General features: G+C 41.1%; 1 protein-coding gene across 11 annotated transcripts; it reads right to left on the bottom strand.

Annotated features, from left to right (window-relative positions):
* Positions 1-28: 28 nt before the first annotated feature.
* On the bottom strand, positions 29-15,432 carry git2a (G protein-coupled receptor kinase interacting ArfGAP 2a). 11 transcript variants are annotated; one of them, XM_051421417.1, is made up of 21 exons: positions 14,963-15,430; positions 11,558-11,691; positions 11,172-11,284; positions 10,925-11,030; positions 10,738-10,824; positions 10,502-10,632; positions 10,313-10,407; positions 9,954-9,999; positions 9,429-9,477; positions 9,266-9,338; positions 9,048-9,145; positions 8,835-8,946; positions 8,603-8,739; positions 8,367-8,516; positions 5,900-6,148; positions 4,880-4,969; positions 3,195-3,277; positions 2,813-3,004; positions 2,421-2,552; positions 1,806-1,869; positions 29-1,503 (listed from the first exon to the last, which is right to left on the bottom strand). In XM_051421417.1, the coding sequence occupies exons 1-21, from the start codon at positions 15,012-15,014 to the stop codon at positions 1,291-1,293; spliced, it is 2,406 nt and encodes an 801-aa protein (XP_051277377.1). In that variant the 5' UTR covers positions 15,015-15,430; the 3' UTR covers positions 29-1,290. The 11 variants fall into 11 exon arrangements, 9 of the variants coding, with proteins under 9 accessions (XP_051277377.1, XP_051277376.1, XP_051277383.1 ...); XM_051421416.1 differs by having other exon boundaries at positions 9,429-9,480; positions 14,963-15,428; XM_051421420.1 differs by having other exon boundaries at positions 1,355-1,503; positions 2,392-2,552; positions 9,429-9,480; positions 14,963-15,426.
* Between the last annotated feature and the right edge of the window lie 324 nt (positions 15,433-15,756).

Here is a 15,756-nt window from a genome sequence, read left to right as displayed (position 1 = left end):
ATGCACAATCTGGCAAACCACAACAGGCTATAGTTATAAATTAAGTTTATTTAGAAAATAATTATTTTTCCAAAGTGCAACTTAACAGCTGCATCACATACATCCCTGCACTCCATCCAAGTACAGAGAGGGACATTACCTTGATCAGATTTCAACATGACAGTGAACTCTGAAACACTTGGTGTGGATGAACATTGAGTTGCACAATTATACAGGAGACGTCTAGACTTCTATCCCATATGTTGCACATTAAATACAAAACTAGCAGCAACGGAACAGAGCACAAAAACACTTGGACATACACACTGTACAATATGGCTATTAGCTCTGAATAACATCACCAACACTGCAATGGCACACGAGACCGCAGAATACAATGCAGTGTGGAGCCTGTTAGAAACACACCGAATGATTTTAACTTAATACAACAACATCTTGGTGCTGGTGAAAAATATAACTTGGCCCCTGAACAAGTGTTATTTGCATTCACTAACTTGACAAATGGGCATACATAAATAGCTGCAATAAGTTCACTGCAGATTGGATTACACTTGGACGCGGGACAAAACCATATAAATAGCTTTTTTGATGCAACAAACATTAGCATCGCAGAGCTACAAATTGTGCATAAATGAAGTTCCCAACATTTAATGGAAGTTCACTAAATGGTCAATTTGTTTTTTGGAGATTAAAAGTTTACAGTATGATGATGCTTGCACAGTGCAATTAATGAGAGGATGCTCCTTTAGCTACAAGAGTGTTAGCGATAGCATTCAATGACAGTGGATTCATGACTCATTTATGGCTTTTCAGCATCCGCGTGTCTGTCTTTGGACTGATAACAATAACCAATATCATCATGTAGGTTTACTGTAGTGTGCTTCATTCTTTCTCTCGCTAAAAAGGTATTTACATTACGGACTGATTGAAAATAAATTGTAACTAAGAGCAAGTTTTACTCTAATTGTTGAAGAGTAATTGTAGAAACATTACAGTTCCCAGGCCTGCTAGTTGCTGCCACATGATTTGTTGTTTGTTTTTTGTTTTTTTACCTCAAGAGCAATTGTGCTATTACAACAGCTGCATTTCCCTAAGTTGAGTTGTTGACTTTTTCCCTTAATGCTCAGATTTTGCAGAGCTGGCTTTAAATATCATCAATATTCATACATAAATTAAAAAAACAAATGCATGCATATACCACAATTACAAAAAAAACCCCAACAGAATCATTAAAAATATATATAAGAACAAAACTGAGATGCTGACGGCTTTGCAGCCTTGTAAGTGCTGTTAGTTGGTATTCTCCTTTGTGGTGATGGTGACAAGCTGCTTGGCTGCCTTGGCAATGTCATAAGCACATTGGATGACCTGCTGGGTGACCAGCTGCATGTCCGGTCCCGGGCAGCCCTCTGAAGGCACCGCCTTCCTGCACTCGCTCTGAAGCCGGTATGCGCTGGAGGTCAACAGGCGCAGCGAGCCTCTCACAGTCTCTGAGCGCGGCTTCTGCAGAGGAATGTTAAAATATCTTGATACTAACGCAACGTATTTGTTTAAAAGTAAACAGATTTGTGCAAAGAGAGGGGGTTTAGTGCCACATGGACCTCTGCAGGCCTAGAACTCAATCTGGCTAGAACCTACTTTGTCTACTCTCTCTACTTCTTTTAACACTAATATTAACATTTAACACACAAGAATATATATTGTTTATTTATTGCTTTTTCATTAAAGAAGTAAAATAATACATCGGGAATTGCTGAAAATACTTGGGAATTTGGACCGTGAAACCATGCAAAATACATCCATACCTTTGGAAAGAGGGCAGCCATTTCTGTTACAGCCACATGTATTCTTTCTGAGCAGGGTATGAAGCTGTGAGGAGAAGAGATTTGTCGATGAGCTCAACATGTTGATGTCATATTTATACAAATCTCAAAATTATAGAACAAATACGGATTAAATATCAATTAACCAGATACCATACATGCAAGTCAACTTACAGAGTAAGATGCTATATAGTCTTCACCACACACCGTGCAATATTATCTTCAACTTCTGGTTAACATCAATGAACAGAACATGCTATTTAAGTACAAGAAACTTTTTCTGTATTAAGAAAATTATGGACACACAGCAGAAATAACACCAACCTGAAAAATATGTTACATCAAATACAGTCACCTATATATCAAAAGCAAGTCACTGCATTGATGTGACTTCATCAACTAGCTGAAGCAAATTGAAAGTCAGTGCTTGAAGAGAAACAATTAAATGAAGGCATGTTAAAAACTGCACACACTCAGTAGCACTTTAAAGAAGAAGAGGTTGCTTGTTAGCAGGTGAGACAGAAGAGAAAGGACGAGGCGTGTGAGGGAGAGGAAAATAAAACTGTGCCTGGGAGGCAGGGACAGAGGCCAGAGTACCAGGAGGTGGGGTCAGGGGACCGCAGGCTGAGCGGCTGAAGGGAAGGGGGGGCCTTCTCGGCCCAGGGCACCAGTGTGCTGAAGCATCCCAGGCTGTGCCTGAGCCGACGCACACCTTCGCGTTCACATGGTCTGCTCACAGGGGTGAGGGACGGGGACACCATGACACCAAAACAACAGCAGAACAGCAGAGTAAAGTGGAAGTAGAACGAGGGAGAAGAGTGACGATAACAGACATAAAGGGGAAATGATAGAAGATAAACGCAACTAAACATAACAGAATAATGATCAGTGCAAGAGGAACATAGGGTTTTTAAAATGGAAGCAGAGAAATTAAAGCTAAAAAAACCCAGATCCCAAACTGAAAGATATGTCTGTCTCCAGATTCTGACCTGTCATGTTTGTTCTCTTGAGCAGCTCGCAGCAGCTCTTGGATATTCTTGGTGATCTGCTCGGTTTTGCGGATGACGTCCTCTGTGCTGGGAAGTGTGGGGTCTGGCTCCATTTCCAGATCATCCAGCTCAGGGATAGAGCTGCCCTCCCCCAGCCAGCCGCTGCTCCTCAGCCTCCCTCTCCTGCACAAACTGCAGGGAAATTCAGAAGAAATCATGTCTACTGCCAAAATCTCTGTTCATTGTTTTCAATCTAAAGACAAAACATCACAGTATTTATCTTGAAAACCCCTTTTTTAAACTGTATATAGAAGTCAGAAAATTTATTGTCTTTCTTTTTTATCACTTACGACAAACCCTCATTCATCTCTTATGAGCTTACCCTGAATCATCCATCTCAGAGTCATTGAATGTGTTGTCATAGTCACTTTCCGGCATGCTGCTTTGCTTCTCTAATTTCGTGGCCTAGACAGAAAAGAGAAAGCAAAAAAACCGAACTGATAATGGGTCTCGTGCAAGACCTCCAGCACCACAACCACAACCAGCTGTTAGGAAATCTTAATTTTAAATGCTACATGTCAAATTTATTGAGAAAGAAGAGACACATATATTGTAAATGTACCCCTTTCTATTTGTTGTATGCCTATATAAACAGAGAGAGCAATGCAGAGGACTCTGAATGAGACAAGCCAATAAAGCTGGGAAGCAAGAGCACATAATCAATTGAAAGCGTTCAATATAGGATTAGTAAAACAATGCAGATAATACACATCAGTTTGACATAATCACCAATGTTGACTCGCTTGCTTGAAAATGACCTGATCCTCTAGGATCATTCAGGAGATCATCATCAAATGTGACAATATTTTAATTTGTGCATGAAAAACTTTTAACTCCTGAAGTAAGGATGGATTCACGGATGACAAACAAAAAGCCAATACTAATAATGAGCAACACATGGCTAGAAACATTACATAAGAACCATGACACACAAGCCTTATTCATCCTCCAACAACCTAAAGGGAAGTAGACCCTAGAGGGTCATTGTTTAAGGGAGGGGAAGTCATGGTTCAGAGGAGTTCATAAATAAAACTGATAAAATACAACACGACTATAAAGTGTATCACACAAAACAGGAATGCCTTATCTTCACACCAGATGGGGCTCGCTCTGATGTGAGATGCTAACTTAACTTTATGCAGATTCACTTTCAGACTCAAAGCTACATTTAGAAACAGGAAGCAGAGACAAACAAGTACACTCAAGCCACACAGGACCCATTTGTATGTTCATACCCTTCCCATCTAAAGTCTAAACGAACTCCTCCTCTTGTGTGCAGGACAAAATGCAACACACATAAGCTTGCCTCAGAAAATGTGATTAGCACATACATGTTTTGATAAATTTTTTTTAGACTTTAAATAACAGTGTTTCTGTGTTACTGGAGGAAGTGAGAGCATGCTGTTTGAAGCTCACTGTGCAAAATGGCCAAGCATTAGTTAGAGAGATAGTAAAAAAAAAAAAAAAAAAGGACTTCTCTTTATACTGAGAAATGAAAAACATGATGAGTTCTCTCTGTAGGTAAAAAAAAAAAAAATACATTTAACAATATAATTCACAAAATACTCAAGTTTGTTTCTCTTCTTATTACAGACAGATGGCTGTTTTATAAAAATGAAACAAACTTTGTACAATCAAAGTTTTTCCACATCATGTGTAACACAGGTTTCTGGAGAGAAAAAAAAGAAAAAGCGTTAAACTTAGCGTAAGTGCTGCATCGCAAGTGCAAATTTCTGCTCAACGTTTAGCAGTCAGGCAGAGGTTTCACCTTCGCAAAACCACACAATTCCAGCTGTTTATCCGCGCTATGAGGATGATGCTGATGGAGGCAGGTATCTGATGGTGAGGGCAGCTGGTGGAGGGGCGGCTCATGCAGCAGGGCAGATAAGGAGCAGCATAAAGAGGACAGGGGAAAGTCAGGGAGGGGGGAGATGTAGAAATGATAAAGGGCTCCGAGTGGATTTGCTGCATCCCACAAGATGTGGGCCGAGTGAGGATGTACTTAACCTTTTGAGCACTTTCGTCCTTCGACCAAGACAGGGTGGATGGAAATGAGGGGAGGGATGAAGAGGTGGTCACAAAAGCGCCCCTTTCCGTCTAAAGACAGGGTTCAAATCACATTTTAAGGACACAAATTCCTTAAATTAAAAGAGAAATGTTTATACAAACTAAAACACTAAATGAATGAGAGGAATTGTCCCAAAAGTCTCTTCAAGCCAGTTGTGGGTTCATCGGATATTGTAAGTTGAGAATGGAGCCGGTGGAAAACTATATCTGTGCAATGACCATGACCATGCCATTAATTCTATTCTTTGAGAGGGTTGAGCTTACGATAAATCAATGCCATGTAGACAAGTCAAAAGAGCTCAGTTGCTTTTACAGACCATCCTCCTACATTTATTCCTTGGGCTCACAACCATTTCCTTTCAGAGCTCAGCGTCCTGGAAAAGAAAATATGACTGGAGAGCCCAGGAGTTAATCCATCGGGAGAAAAGCACCAGAAAAATATGATTCATAGGCTCAAATTTACTGGCACACATATCTTATTTGAATCAAAGAGAATCCAGACAGATGAGAAGATAAAGTGAGTCTGTGAAATTATCATGCATTACAAAAACACAGTATTTGTATGGTAGTTTTAATGCTTCATCAACATAAAACACAGTACAAACCTTCAAAGTATATCAGAATAACAGCATCTCCTTGAGCGTATAACTACGTTTTGTCTGACAAACAAACAGCACTCCAGTAAACAACAGATAAATGCAGATAATGGTTTTGAAAATGTATCTGGACAAGATGAAATGTGACTGGCTGTGTCTAAACACGACATTGTGCTTTCTGATGACTGTGCCTCTGATGCTGCAAAAAAAAAAAACCTACCGAGTGGCAAATGAGGAAGGAAGAACATTTAAAAAATGGCAGGGAGAAAGGTTTGCAGACAGGGTGAAGACATGAGGGAAAGTGGTAGAAACAGGGCAGTGGAGAGGAAATGGCAAAGGAGAGCAGGGAACAGGTCTTACTTACATGAGGTGGGAAGGGTTGCAGGGTGGGGATACCCTCCTCTGGGTAGGGAGATTCCCCTTTAGGGAGATAGGGCTTCAGGCCTGAGCCGGTCTCATACATAGACATGGGCCGACTGGCCCGCGCAGACTGCCGGCGTTTCAGGGCTGAGGGGCTGGAGGGGTCGGGGTAGTCTGAACCGCTGGGGATCTGATAGATATTGGTTGTGACCTGCCGCCTGAGAGAGATGTTCTCGCTTTGCAGAGATTGTAGCTGGAAGAGACGGTCAGCAACACACTAAGAGGTGCTCTCAGCAAAGCAAGCTTTGTTCCCTGTTCTGATCCACTTTATCTTTACAGCATAACATATCAGCCTTTATCCCATTGTTGCTCAAAATATTCATATTATACCTGACAGCCTGCTACTGACAGCATGCTTAAAGTCTTTTAATTCTGCCAAGGATTTCATTCGGCAGGAATAAAACATCTGTGGGCATCATATTATAAAATTGGAGAACATAACTTTTGATTTTTTGTTATTCCCATGATATAGAAAGTTCAGTTAATATTTGGAATGTTGTATTGGCGAGTACGAGTGTCTGTGCACTGATCCGATACCACGTAATTTATTAGCCCTGAAACGGGACCCGGCTACTTCCCAGCAGTCCCGTTTTTTTCCAGAGGGTAGTGAAGTCATAACCCGCCCTACACTGACCCTGACAAAGGGTTTAACCTGAGCCAGGCCATACAACAATGATAGCAATCATACAGGCTTAACACGTGTGTATCGGATCTGTAGTTTGTATTGGCCAATATGCAAAGTTCTCTATTTACAATGACTTACAGGGAAACTCATGTCTCGTGGTTATGAGCTGACAGAATACTTACTTGAGCTCAAGTATTAGAGACATGCCTGAGAACGTCTTCCCATAAATATCATCTTAAGCTCTCCTTTAATATCCATCAAACTGACCATAAGTGGGATTTGTTACTGAACCTCCTAATATCATAGGAATAACATGAATTTTGTTTTGGGGGGGAAATTTTCTCTTGGTCTGAAAAAAAATGCAAAGCAAGTGATAAGCAAGCAAAAGATCGTTGCATAGGTCAGCAACACAGGTGCAGTTAAAGATGTAGCCACAGTACAGACGGATTGACTCAAGAATTGTGAGAGGATAAGAGGGCATTCAAGAATGAACAAAATCAAGACGATTTTGTCAAAGATATATCAGGTTGGGTGAAGAAAAAACAGCCTTAATTAATTAAACTACCTGCATTTAGTGCAAAGTAAATGGTAGATCTTGTGTACTGGTCAGAGTAGTATGGTTTAGTTACTAACCCTCTGACATAATGACATAATTATTCCAATTAAAGTGGAGAGAAAACTACATTAAAAATATGGTGTGCACATTTTCTGAATTATACTTTTTAAAGGGCTACTACAATGTGTCATCACAAGCCACATGTCCTGTTTTCTCCTCATCTTCATCTGAATGTGAGCTTTTTTTAAGAATCTGTTCAACCGTAAACTAACACAACACCAAATCACATCACCAAAAACAGTACAGTACGCTACAGTGCTGTATGTCTACTGCAGGGGAGCGTCACAAGTACCTCTTGTGTGTAACCAAGAGTCATACAAACAGAAAATAAGAGAGACAAATGATCTGCATGCTCCTTCCAAACAGCCAAATTAAAGCAATTTTAACATAAGAAGAAAAAAAAAAACACAAGAAAATTAAAGCTTTAACATGCTTAGAATATCTGTGGCCAAAAATTATCATTTTCAAAATATTTTGGGTCATACATTGGTGCAGAATCTTAACAGTGTCACGTCTATAAATCAGCAGTTAGATGTAACAGAGTAACAGTATTCCAGGTTTGTATCAGGTGCTCTCTATAAAATACCTATGAAATGTAAACCACTTAGAAAATAAAGTCAAACAATAAAACGTACTAAAGGAAATCATCCAAAAACATTCTATGCAGTAAACACAGTATATGTGATGAAGCAAGGCACACACATACAATTTCAGTTAGTAACTATATGCTATGAAGGGATTAAAAACCACTGTCAATTACTTCATGCTTTTTTTTCTTAAAACATGCTTGTTAGTAACATTAGACAGAATAGATTTAACTCTAATTTATTTATTACAAAAAGGGGGATTCAACTTTTGTTATTAACTGGAGTAAGGGTGCATTTCTTTTTCTCAAATCCAGAAAACAAACAAACAAACAAAATAAATCTCCAGTTTACAATTCAAGTTATGAAATGGAACATGCTGGCCAAAACAGAGGGTGGACCAGCAGGGTGTCGCAGCAGCCTTATCTTGCAACAGAGCATTCCTATTCAGATAGCCCGGCCCTCATTACAACCCGCAGGGCTTCCACACCAGAGATCGATCACACTGGGCACTGCTGACCACTGTGGCCCCCCCTCAGTCCGGCCCCCGGTGTTAGTGATCTTATTGGTGCAGCGCGGGGGATACCTTTTTCTGCATCAGCCTCAGCTCATCACTCAGGTTGTTGTTGGCTTTCATGAGGTGCTGGACCTTGGCTTCAGAGGCAGAGAGTGCGTTTTTCACCTCCATGTATTCGTGCATAGTGATGGGGCCGTCTGAGAGGTCCGAGTCCAGGCTCTGTTGGAGAGAGGGGTTAAAATACGACACGGCGAAGGCACCTAGAGAGAGGTGTTTTCGTTCGTCAAAGTGATGCCACGAGATACCTTGGTCCTATCTCCTTTGCTCGAGGGGAGCTCTTGATCTGTATCCTCATCAGACGCCACGCTATCGTAGTCAGGCTGGTCATTGTCCTGGCTATCACTACAATGCCTAACACTCTTCAGGATAAATTCAACATTGTCTGGAATGAAGGGACACACAGTGGAAGAGTTACTGCGTATCTGTGCGACACTTCATAGTCAAAGGGATCTTGGAATAAAGTAACAAGTTACTCACCTTTGGGGCTGACTATTGAATTCCCTTGTTGTCTGCGCTTTGCATCACTTAATATGTCGATCACAAGAGTTGCAAATTCATGTGCATTGAATCTTGCGAGCTTCTGGCGCCCCTAAAAAAGAAAAACAAAGTCAAATCTGCAGCAATCTAACTTCAAAGTAAATACGCGCAGCAGGAAAGTGTTTGAATGGGAGCTCTGGAAAGCGGACTCGCCTGGTTTCGTGTTGATGAATACTCTGGATTCACAGGAAGGAAAGGCACCACAGTCGTCTCTGTCACCAGCGTGCTGTGATTCTGTGTAGCCAACCACACTACAAATAATAGGATAGGAATGAGACCAGCGGTGTCAGGTTTAGAGGACATTATAGGTGCAACACCAGTGGAGGTTTTAAAGTATCAGTGAGAGCTTTTACTGGATAATTCTACCGCACCTGCATCAGTCTCTCGCCGGTCCACCTCATCATACACATCCATGGCGAGCTCCTCGAATAAATGGTTACTGAGCTGCATGAAAATTAGGAAATTACACTTAGTCAGACTTAAGTAAAAGGGAGAAAAGAGAGCTCAGTACAGTGACTCTGAAAAAATACTTACAGACTGCAGTTTCTTCTTTGCTGCCTTGGCCAGTTCTGACAAATCTAAACTGCTACAGACAGACAATAACTTTCATAAACACATGCAACATATAATACAATTACAATTTGTAATACACACATCATTATGAGTGATACTTACATGTTCCTTATCCATCAAAAGAGAGCAGGAAAAAGATCAAATGTATCATTTTAAAGTGAAAAAGCACAATGACTATTCTACAGCGGCTGTGATTGCAATCTGAGCTGAAACATTTGTTTGGAATTCTAATTTTTTTGCAGTTTTTTGGGTATGTTAACTACTTCACTGGGTCTGTTTTCTCTGACACAGATAACAGATGCTGCAGCAATCTCAACAGCGTGTCCAAACAGGCCTCAGAGAAAAAACACAGCGGTAAACAAGTGCCTCGCTGCACTCACTTTGCTGCTCAGAGTGAAGTTAAACTCATTCACTTAGACACGTGTTAATTCACAGACAAATCACTTAATGTCGACGTACATCATGTTACAGCTTATGCTTTCTTACCTGTCAGCCATCTGTGGAACAATGAAGTGCTGACCGTTTTTATGATCTGAAAGGAACAACAACAACAACGTTCTGGATGACTGCCAACAACATCATCGATACTTATGGGGAATGTAAACACTTTCTATTAGGCATGATTTAGATATAGAACATAATCAGTATTCACAAAGCGAATTAAATACTAGGAGCAGTTGGTTTTTTTCCTGCTTGGATTGTCACATAGGTGAAATCTATGTGCAGAGACTTTTTCACTCTGTGAATGTGCGTGCATGTGTGGTTTTTCACTCCAACCACACATGCACACATTCACTGACCCATATTTTTAAATAGTTGAATTACATATCTGTCTCACTGCTTACCTGGCTTTCTCCCACACAGGTAGAACGCCAGGCGATCAGTTAGTTCGTACTGAACCTCCACCAATCTGTCGGCCAGGTCATGGTGGCCAGCTTCCCTACAAAGACACAAGTTCAAAAGCACTATGTAATACTTCAAAGGCCCATAAGATCTTGTGTTTGAATTATAGAAGATAAATGAAAATAGCTGACCTTGCATAGTCAATGGGAGTTTTGCCATTGCTGTCGGGGGCTCCGGGATCTGCCCCATAAACCGTTAATAGTTCAGCCTGAGATACTTGCCCTGCCTTTGCAGCTACATGCAACGGAGTGTTTCCTTTTTCCTAGAGGAGAGGTTGAGTACCATGACAAACCAATATGATCTAAAATCAACAGAAAAGTAAAAAAGCGAGGATGAAAATGTTTTAAGTACAGCAGGTGAATCTTACGGGGTGAAAAAAATTTGCTTGTGCTCCCAGGGATAGCAACCTCAGACAAGTCTCGAGATTCCCGGTCCGTACACTTGAGTGAAGTTGCTGAAAAGAAAAGGCAAGTATCATTATGAATTAATAAAGCTTTGCACAAGAGCATGTTGCAGCATTCTCCTAATCACTGTGAACAGCTGTTTCTCCTCACCTTACTTAAATCCTTGGCTGTTGAGCTGTCATCCTCCCGGCAAGGCATGCGATGGACAAATGCCAGCATTTGATATTTGGCTCTGATAAACTCTGATTTGTTCGGGCTTTTTTGGGACAGTGTGAAATGTGGAGGTTCAAACAGAAAGAAAGAGGCAGCCGGTGAGTGAGTGGCACATGCTAAACTTGGACGCTCAACAATCAAATTTTTTTGCTTATTAAATAGACTATAGAGAACAAGAACTCACTGCAGTTTGTCCTGAGGGTTGGCCTTGCGTTTTCCACTCAGCACAGATGCAGGGTCCAGAAGAGAGTGCTCCCATATTGAATTTGCACCATTGCTGTATAATGTCTGAACCATCTAGGGGGAAATGAAAAAAGAAACCTGTAAAACGTGTCCCATTGATTTAGACTGCAGAATGCTGACTGGCAGTTCCCTTCCTGAACAAGCACTTTCTATATTCGGACAAAATCAATGCACCTCAGTGGGATCTGATGTACAACTGTCAACACATTGAGCAAAGATAGAGGCCTGCTGAATATTATACTGCAGATTGTGTGCAAAGATAACGTGATCTCGAGGCGTTTCAGGAGCAACAACTCAGCCTCTTCCTGTCCTGTCCTGTGTTTTTACCTGCAGCTGCGTGGGAGGCCACGGTGTGTGCGTCAGGTGGCGGACTTGTGAGCTGTGTCTGCCCAGACTCCGATGAACGCTGCAGCACTCATCGCAAATCAACACCCCCCTGTTCACCGAGGCCCAGCGAGGCTCTGGGAAGGAAGAGAAAACCACAAAGTGAAAATCAAGACACTTGCAGAGATCTAATTGATGACTCACAACTGATGACATAACGAAATGTCATTTAAGGAGTAGCTAAAAGTACAATATTGTATCCTGCAGCTCTCACAGGTCTGATTTACTCTCTCTTTAGCTGTAGATATTCTCGGCAGTCAGTTAGAAAGCTATCACAAGTCATATCCTCTCTTTACATTCATAACCATTTTTCAAGTCACTGACATGATGCTAATGTGAGTCGTAACACCCCACTTCTCCTTTTTCTCTGTTCCTCGCTGACAGGAGCCTGGGAAACTCTTGCTTATGGTGTTGAAACTACTACAGACAGGTGTTTAAAGGATAAGGCTCGCAGCACCAAATCCAGGATGATAATCCATGACTGAAAATAGTCCATAACAAACATTATCATATTTCTGACCTATTTCTAAAAAATGTACGTCTTCATTAAAAAGACTGGGGGCTGATTGGGGGTGAGTGCCACAGACAGAGAAGGAAAACGTCCTGAAAGAAATACTAAGAAATTATTGGTTTTGGTCTTTTCATGAGATTTTTTTGACCATAAAGAAAATACAGCATGATGCCACTCTTGTCCTTTAAAGCCTCTGAGTCTAAGTGTCCAGCCCAGACCACCTGGACACATTATTTAGGCTAATGTAACACAAACAGTTAACACAATGTGGGGCACAACAGGCCTCGAGCAAGCTCTCAGACGACATGCAGACAAACACAATTTTAATAGAAGCCAAACCCCCAGTGGGCAGTAGCAACGGTAGCCATAATAAGCATTTATGGCCTTTTTGGAGCCCAGATTTAGGTGAAGCTATGCATTGTCTAAAAAGGAAGTGAAGACAAGCAGTTGTAGGTTGAAGCACCTCAACCTTATTGTTGAGCAACAGAGCGGCTTCCTCTTTCAAAACACAGCAAAAAAAAAAAATAAAAAAAATGAAAGAGAAATGCTATCAAGAATGTGAGTGCAGCATATTCAGGAAATGCACGGCGTTAGAAACTGAGACAGAGTGCACTTACAGGATACAGAATACACTGCGACCAAAATAAATATGTTTACTTAACCTTGACCTATTTAGCATACTTTACCTAACACAAATGTCAGAGTTGTGCCGTCTGCCGTTTATGGGCGAGACTCTTCTGGCAGCAGACATCTCAAGACCAAAAATACTGTAAATTCATATGACACTCTTGATAGCTATTAAACTGTTAAGCAGATTGAGTGTCTGGCACTGTGACAGGACGGACAGTGAAGACTGTGAGTGTCTTAGCAGCAGCTGAGGTGTATGGGGAACAGCTGCTGGGGGTTGCTGGTCAAGTTCTGGTCCCTCGTTTTTCCAGCGTCTCCTCCTAATTTACTCCCCACCAAGACCTGAGAGATGGTGCTGACATGCCTCTTTTACCCTTTCCTCGACAAGTGCTGCTAAATTTAATACCACATCTTGAAACTCTAAAAATATTCACACCCAACAACTGGTAACAGTTGTACGGAGGGGCAACCCAGGCCAGCTGCTGTGGAGACCTGAGGGCTTTAACTGGTTGGAATAACATGATGAGAGACAAGGTGCTGAATATTTAACATACTCGTCATTGTTTTTCTTGATTATCTTTGTGCAATAGACAAGATTTTTTTATTTTCTCTCTCTCTCTCTTACAGTTATAACACGTGTGTTGGTGCCACGGTAGAAAAAAAGGAATCTCTTCTGCACTGAAACCATGTGGTCAATTCACTGAGCATCCTGTTTTGCTTCCTGTGCCTGCTTAAAAACATCACGTCATTTCTATATAAATGGGACTTGAAGTGTGTGACACCTGATGCAACTATTACTTCTTCGGCTTTCCCAGAGACGTTTAATGACTGTACGCTTAATTTAAATTTCTTGATCGTCCTTAATACGATTTAAAACAGACAATCTGTTCGAAGATGCTGGTATTTCTCCGAGGTTATGTAACACACACAGGATTAACTTGTCTTCAGTATTTGATCTGGACTAATAAATCTGCTACCAATCGACGCAGGCATTACACTGAAGAGTTCAATCTGACAGTTTTTTAGATTTGGCTTTAGGATGTAAAAGGTTATTTCTGCTTTTCACTTCACTTTCTTCACAATATTAAAATAAAAACATACTTATTTTTCCGTAATTCACAGGATCAGTGGAGGAAAAATCCAGACTATTAAGAGTTTTGTCATTCAATCACTCCTCGTCAACAAAAGTTCAGTCTTACATTGTCGACATGGGGTTGGGGTTTTCTTTTACTACCAACATCCCAGTGTGGTGTACAAAGAAGCACCATGACTGGAGACCACTGTACCCACTGACTTTTTCTGAATGATGCAGTCATCCTAGTTGAACTTCAGACATGCCAGAGAGCTTACACAGCAGTTTCCTACTGAGCTGAGATGATATTTCATATAGGGGTGATTACATTTCTAATCTGCTGGAAACGTCTGCATGTCACTGACATTATTTCTAATGTACAAAGTGTTTGATACCTGGGACGATGACGAACCTGTGAGATTACACCAAAAAAAACGCCTGCCTGATTATTTAGAGCAAAGCCAAAGCTTCCCCAAGAGGCCTTCTTGATTTTAAGGAACGTAAGAAACTCAAATAGGCCTGTATGTCAGCATTTTGTTCATTTCTGTTTACAAAACTTAAATAAATTGCATTTTTTTTTTTTAAGTTTAGACTATTACTTCTGCTAAACAGCCTCGTCCTGCATTAGAGAAGTAGTTAAAACAACAAAAGATGAAGTGTCAGGGCGAAGAAAACACTGCACTTGTAAATGAAAATAAGCCTACTGTAATAATAGTTTGAAAAAAATACATAATACAGAGAGAATTGTATTAAAAGACCCTAAAAATATCCGGAAACCTGCATCTCTGGCACAATATTACCACGAAATAATCTACTAGAACTTCCCACAGTTATTGTGTTCACTACTCAGGTTCATTGTACAGTTTATTATTGTTGCATTGAATATACTGTAATTTCAGTCAAGGGGGTCGCCAGTAAAAAGACAGCTGCTTTCAAGTCTAATTGGATCCTCAGCAACTGAGCTATAACGTTAGAGACCTGTCAACAGCAATATCTGACTACTTACTGTGAAGAAGAAACAAGCACTGATAATCTGATTTAAGCCCGGGGAGTGAAGTGCAAGGCTTCAAACGTCAGGGAATAAAACAAACAGCTAACAGCTAAAAGACTTTTGCAGGGAGAGTCTGAATTTGCTTACCGGGAACATTGCAGTCGGCGCAGAGCTCAGTGTTTCGCAGGCGTTTCGACATCCTTTACTGGAGGAAGAAATAAAATAAAGACTATCTCCGTTACGTTATGCTAACCATTGATTACTATGTGTGTGTGTGAGTGGTTGAGGAGGAGGAGGAGGAGGAGGAGGAGGTGGGGGTGCCTTCCGCGTTAGCTTAGACCTAGCTAATTAAATAATAAAAAAAAACAACAACACAAACAAACGACCTGCTACTTCATTCAACTGTTGCTACCCTTTTCCGTTTTGGGGCTACAGCCATTATAACGTCGCCCCCAATAGACTTTAAGGTACAATGCTGCCTTTGCCTGCAAGTTAGCGGACTTATTAGCACCTGATTAGCCAAGTAGCCTGTGGTCGTTTGGTAGTTTGCTGTTCAGTCTCTGGTAGACTGCACAGAGCTGCACAGAGCTGCGCAGAGCTGCAGCATTCCCAGTGGCAGCTGCGACTGTGACCTACTCTGCGTGGGTACAGCGTGCCCCGGGGTGACGCCTTCTCAGGATGTAAACTAGTCCCCCATTGTCGCTTGCGTGAGCTAAAGCTAAACCAGTGTTTTTGTTTTTTTTGTGTACAGCTACGGTTAAGAATAAAATGTAAATATTGGTTGAGTTTTGCTGTAAGTTTGGGCGGTTTACAACCTGATAGACTTAACTGAGGGTATAAGATAACACAAAGTACAAGAGGTGAGCTTGATCTATTCACCTTTGTGACACGGTACATAAAAGTACGTTTTAAAATGCAACTAATAATGGGACGAAGCGTAC

Source organism: Dicentrarchus labrax, unplaced genomic scaffold (genome assembly GCF_905237075.1).
Source record: "Dicentrarchus labrax unplaced genomic scaffold, dlabrax2021, whole genome shotgun sequence".
Lineage (NCBI taxonomy): Eukaryota > Metazoa > Chordata > Actinopteri > Moronidae > Dicentrarchus > Dicentrarchus labrax.
The sequence above is the reverse complement of the archived record's forward strand: the minus strand, read 5'-3'. Positions and strand labels throughout refer to the sequence as shown.

Coding starts and splice junctions, on each gene's coding strand:
- git2a (XM_051421416.1), bottom strand. CDS start 15,014: ATGTCGAAACGCCTGCGAAACACTGAGCTCTGCGCCGACTGCAATGTT. Junction 10,825..10,924: donor CAGCCAAGGATTTAAGTAAG/GTGAGGAGAAAC, acceptor TTTTCTTTTCAG/CAACTTCACTCAAGTGTACG. Junction 10,633..10,737: donor AAGCAAATTTTTTTCACCCC/GTAAGATTCACC, acceptor CCTCTCCTCTAG/GAAAAAGGAAACACTCCGTT.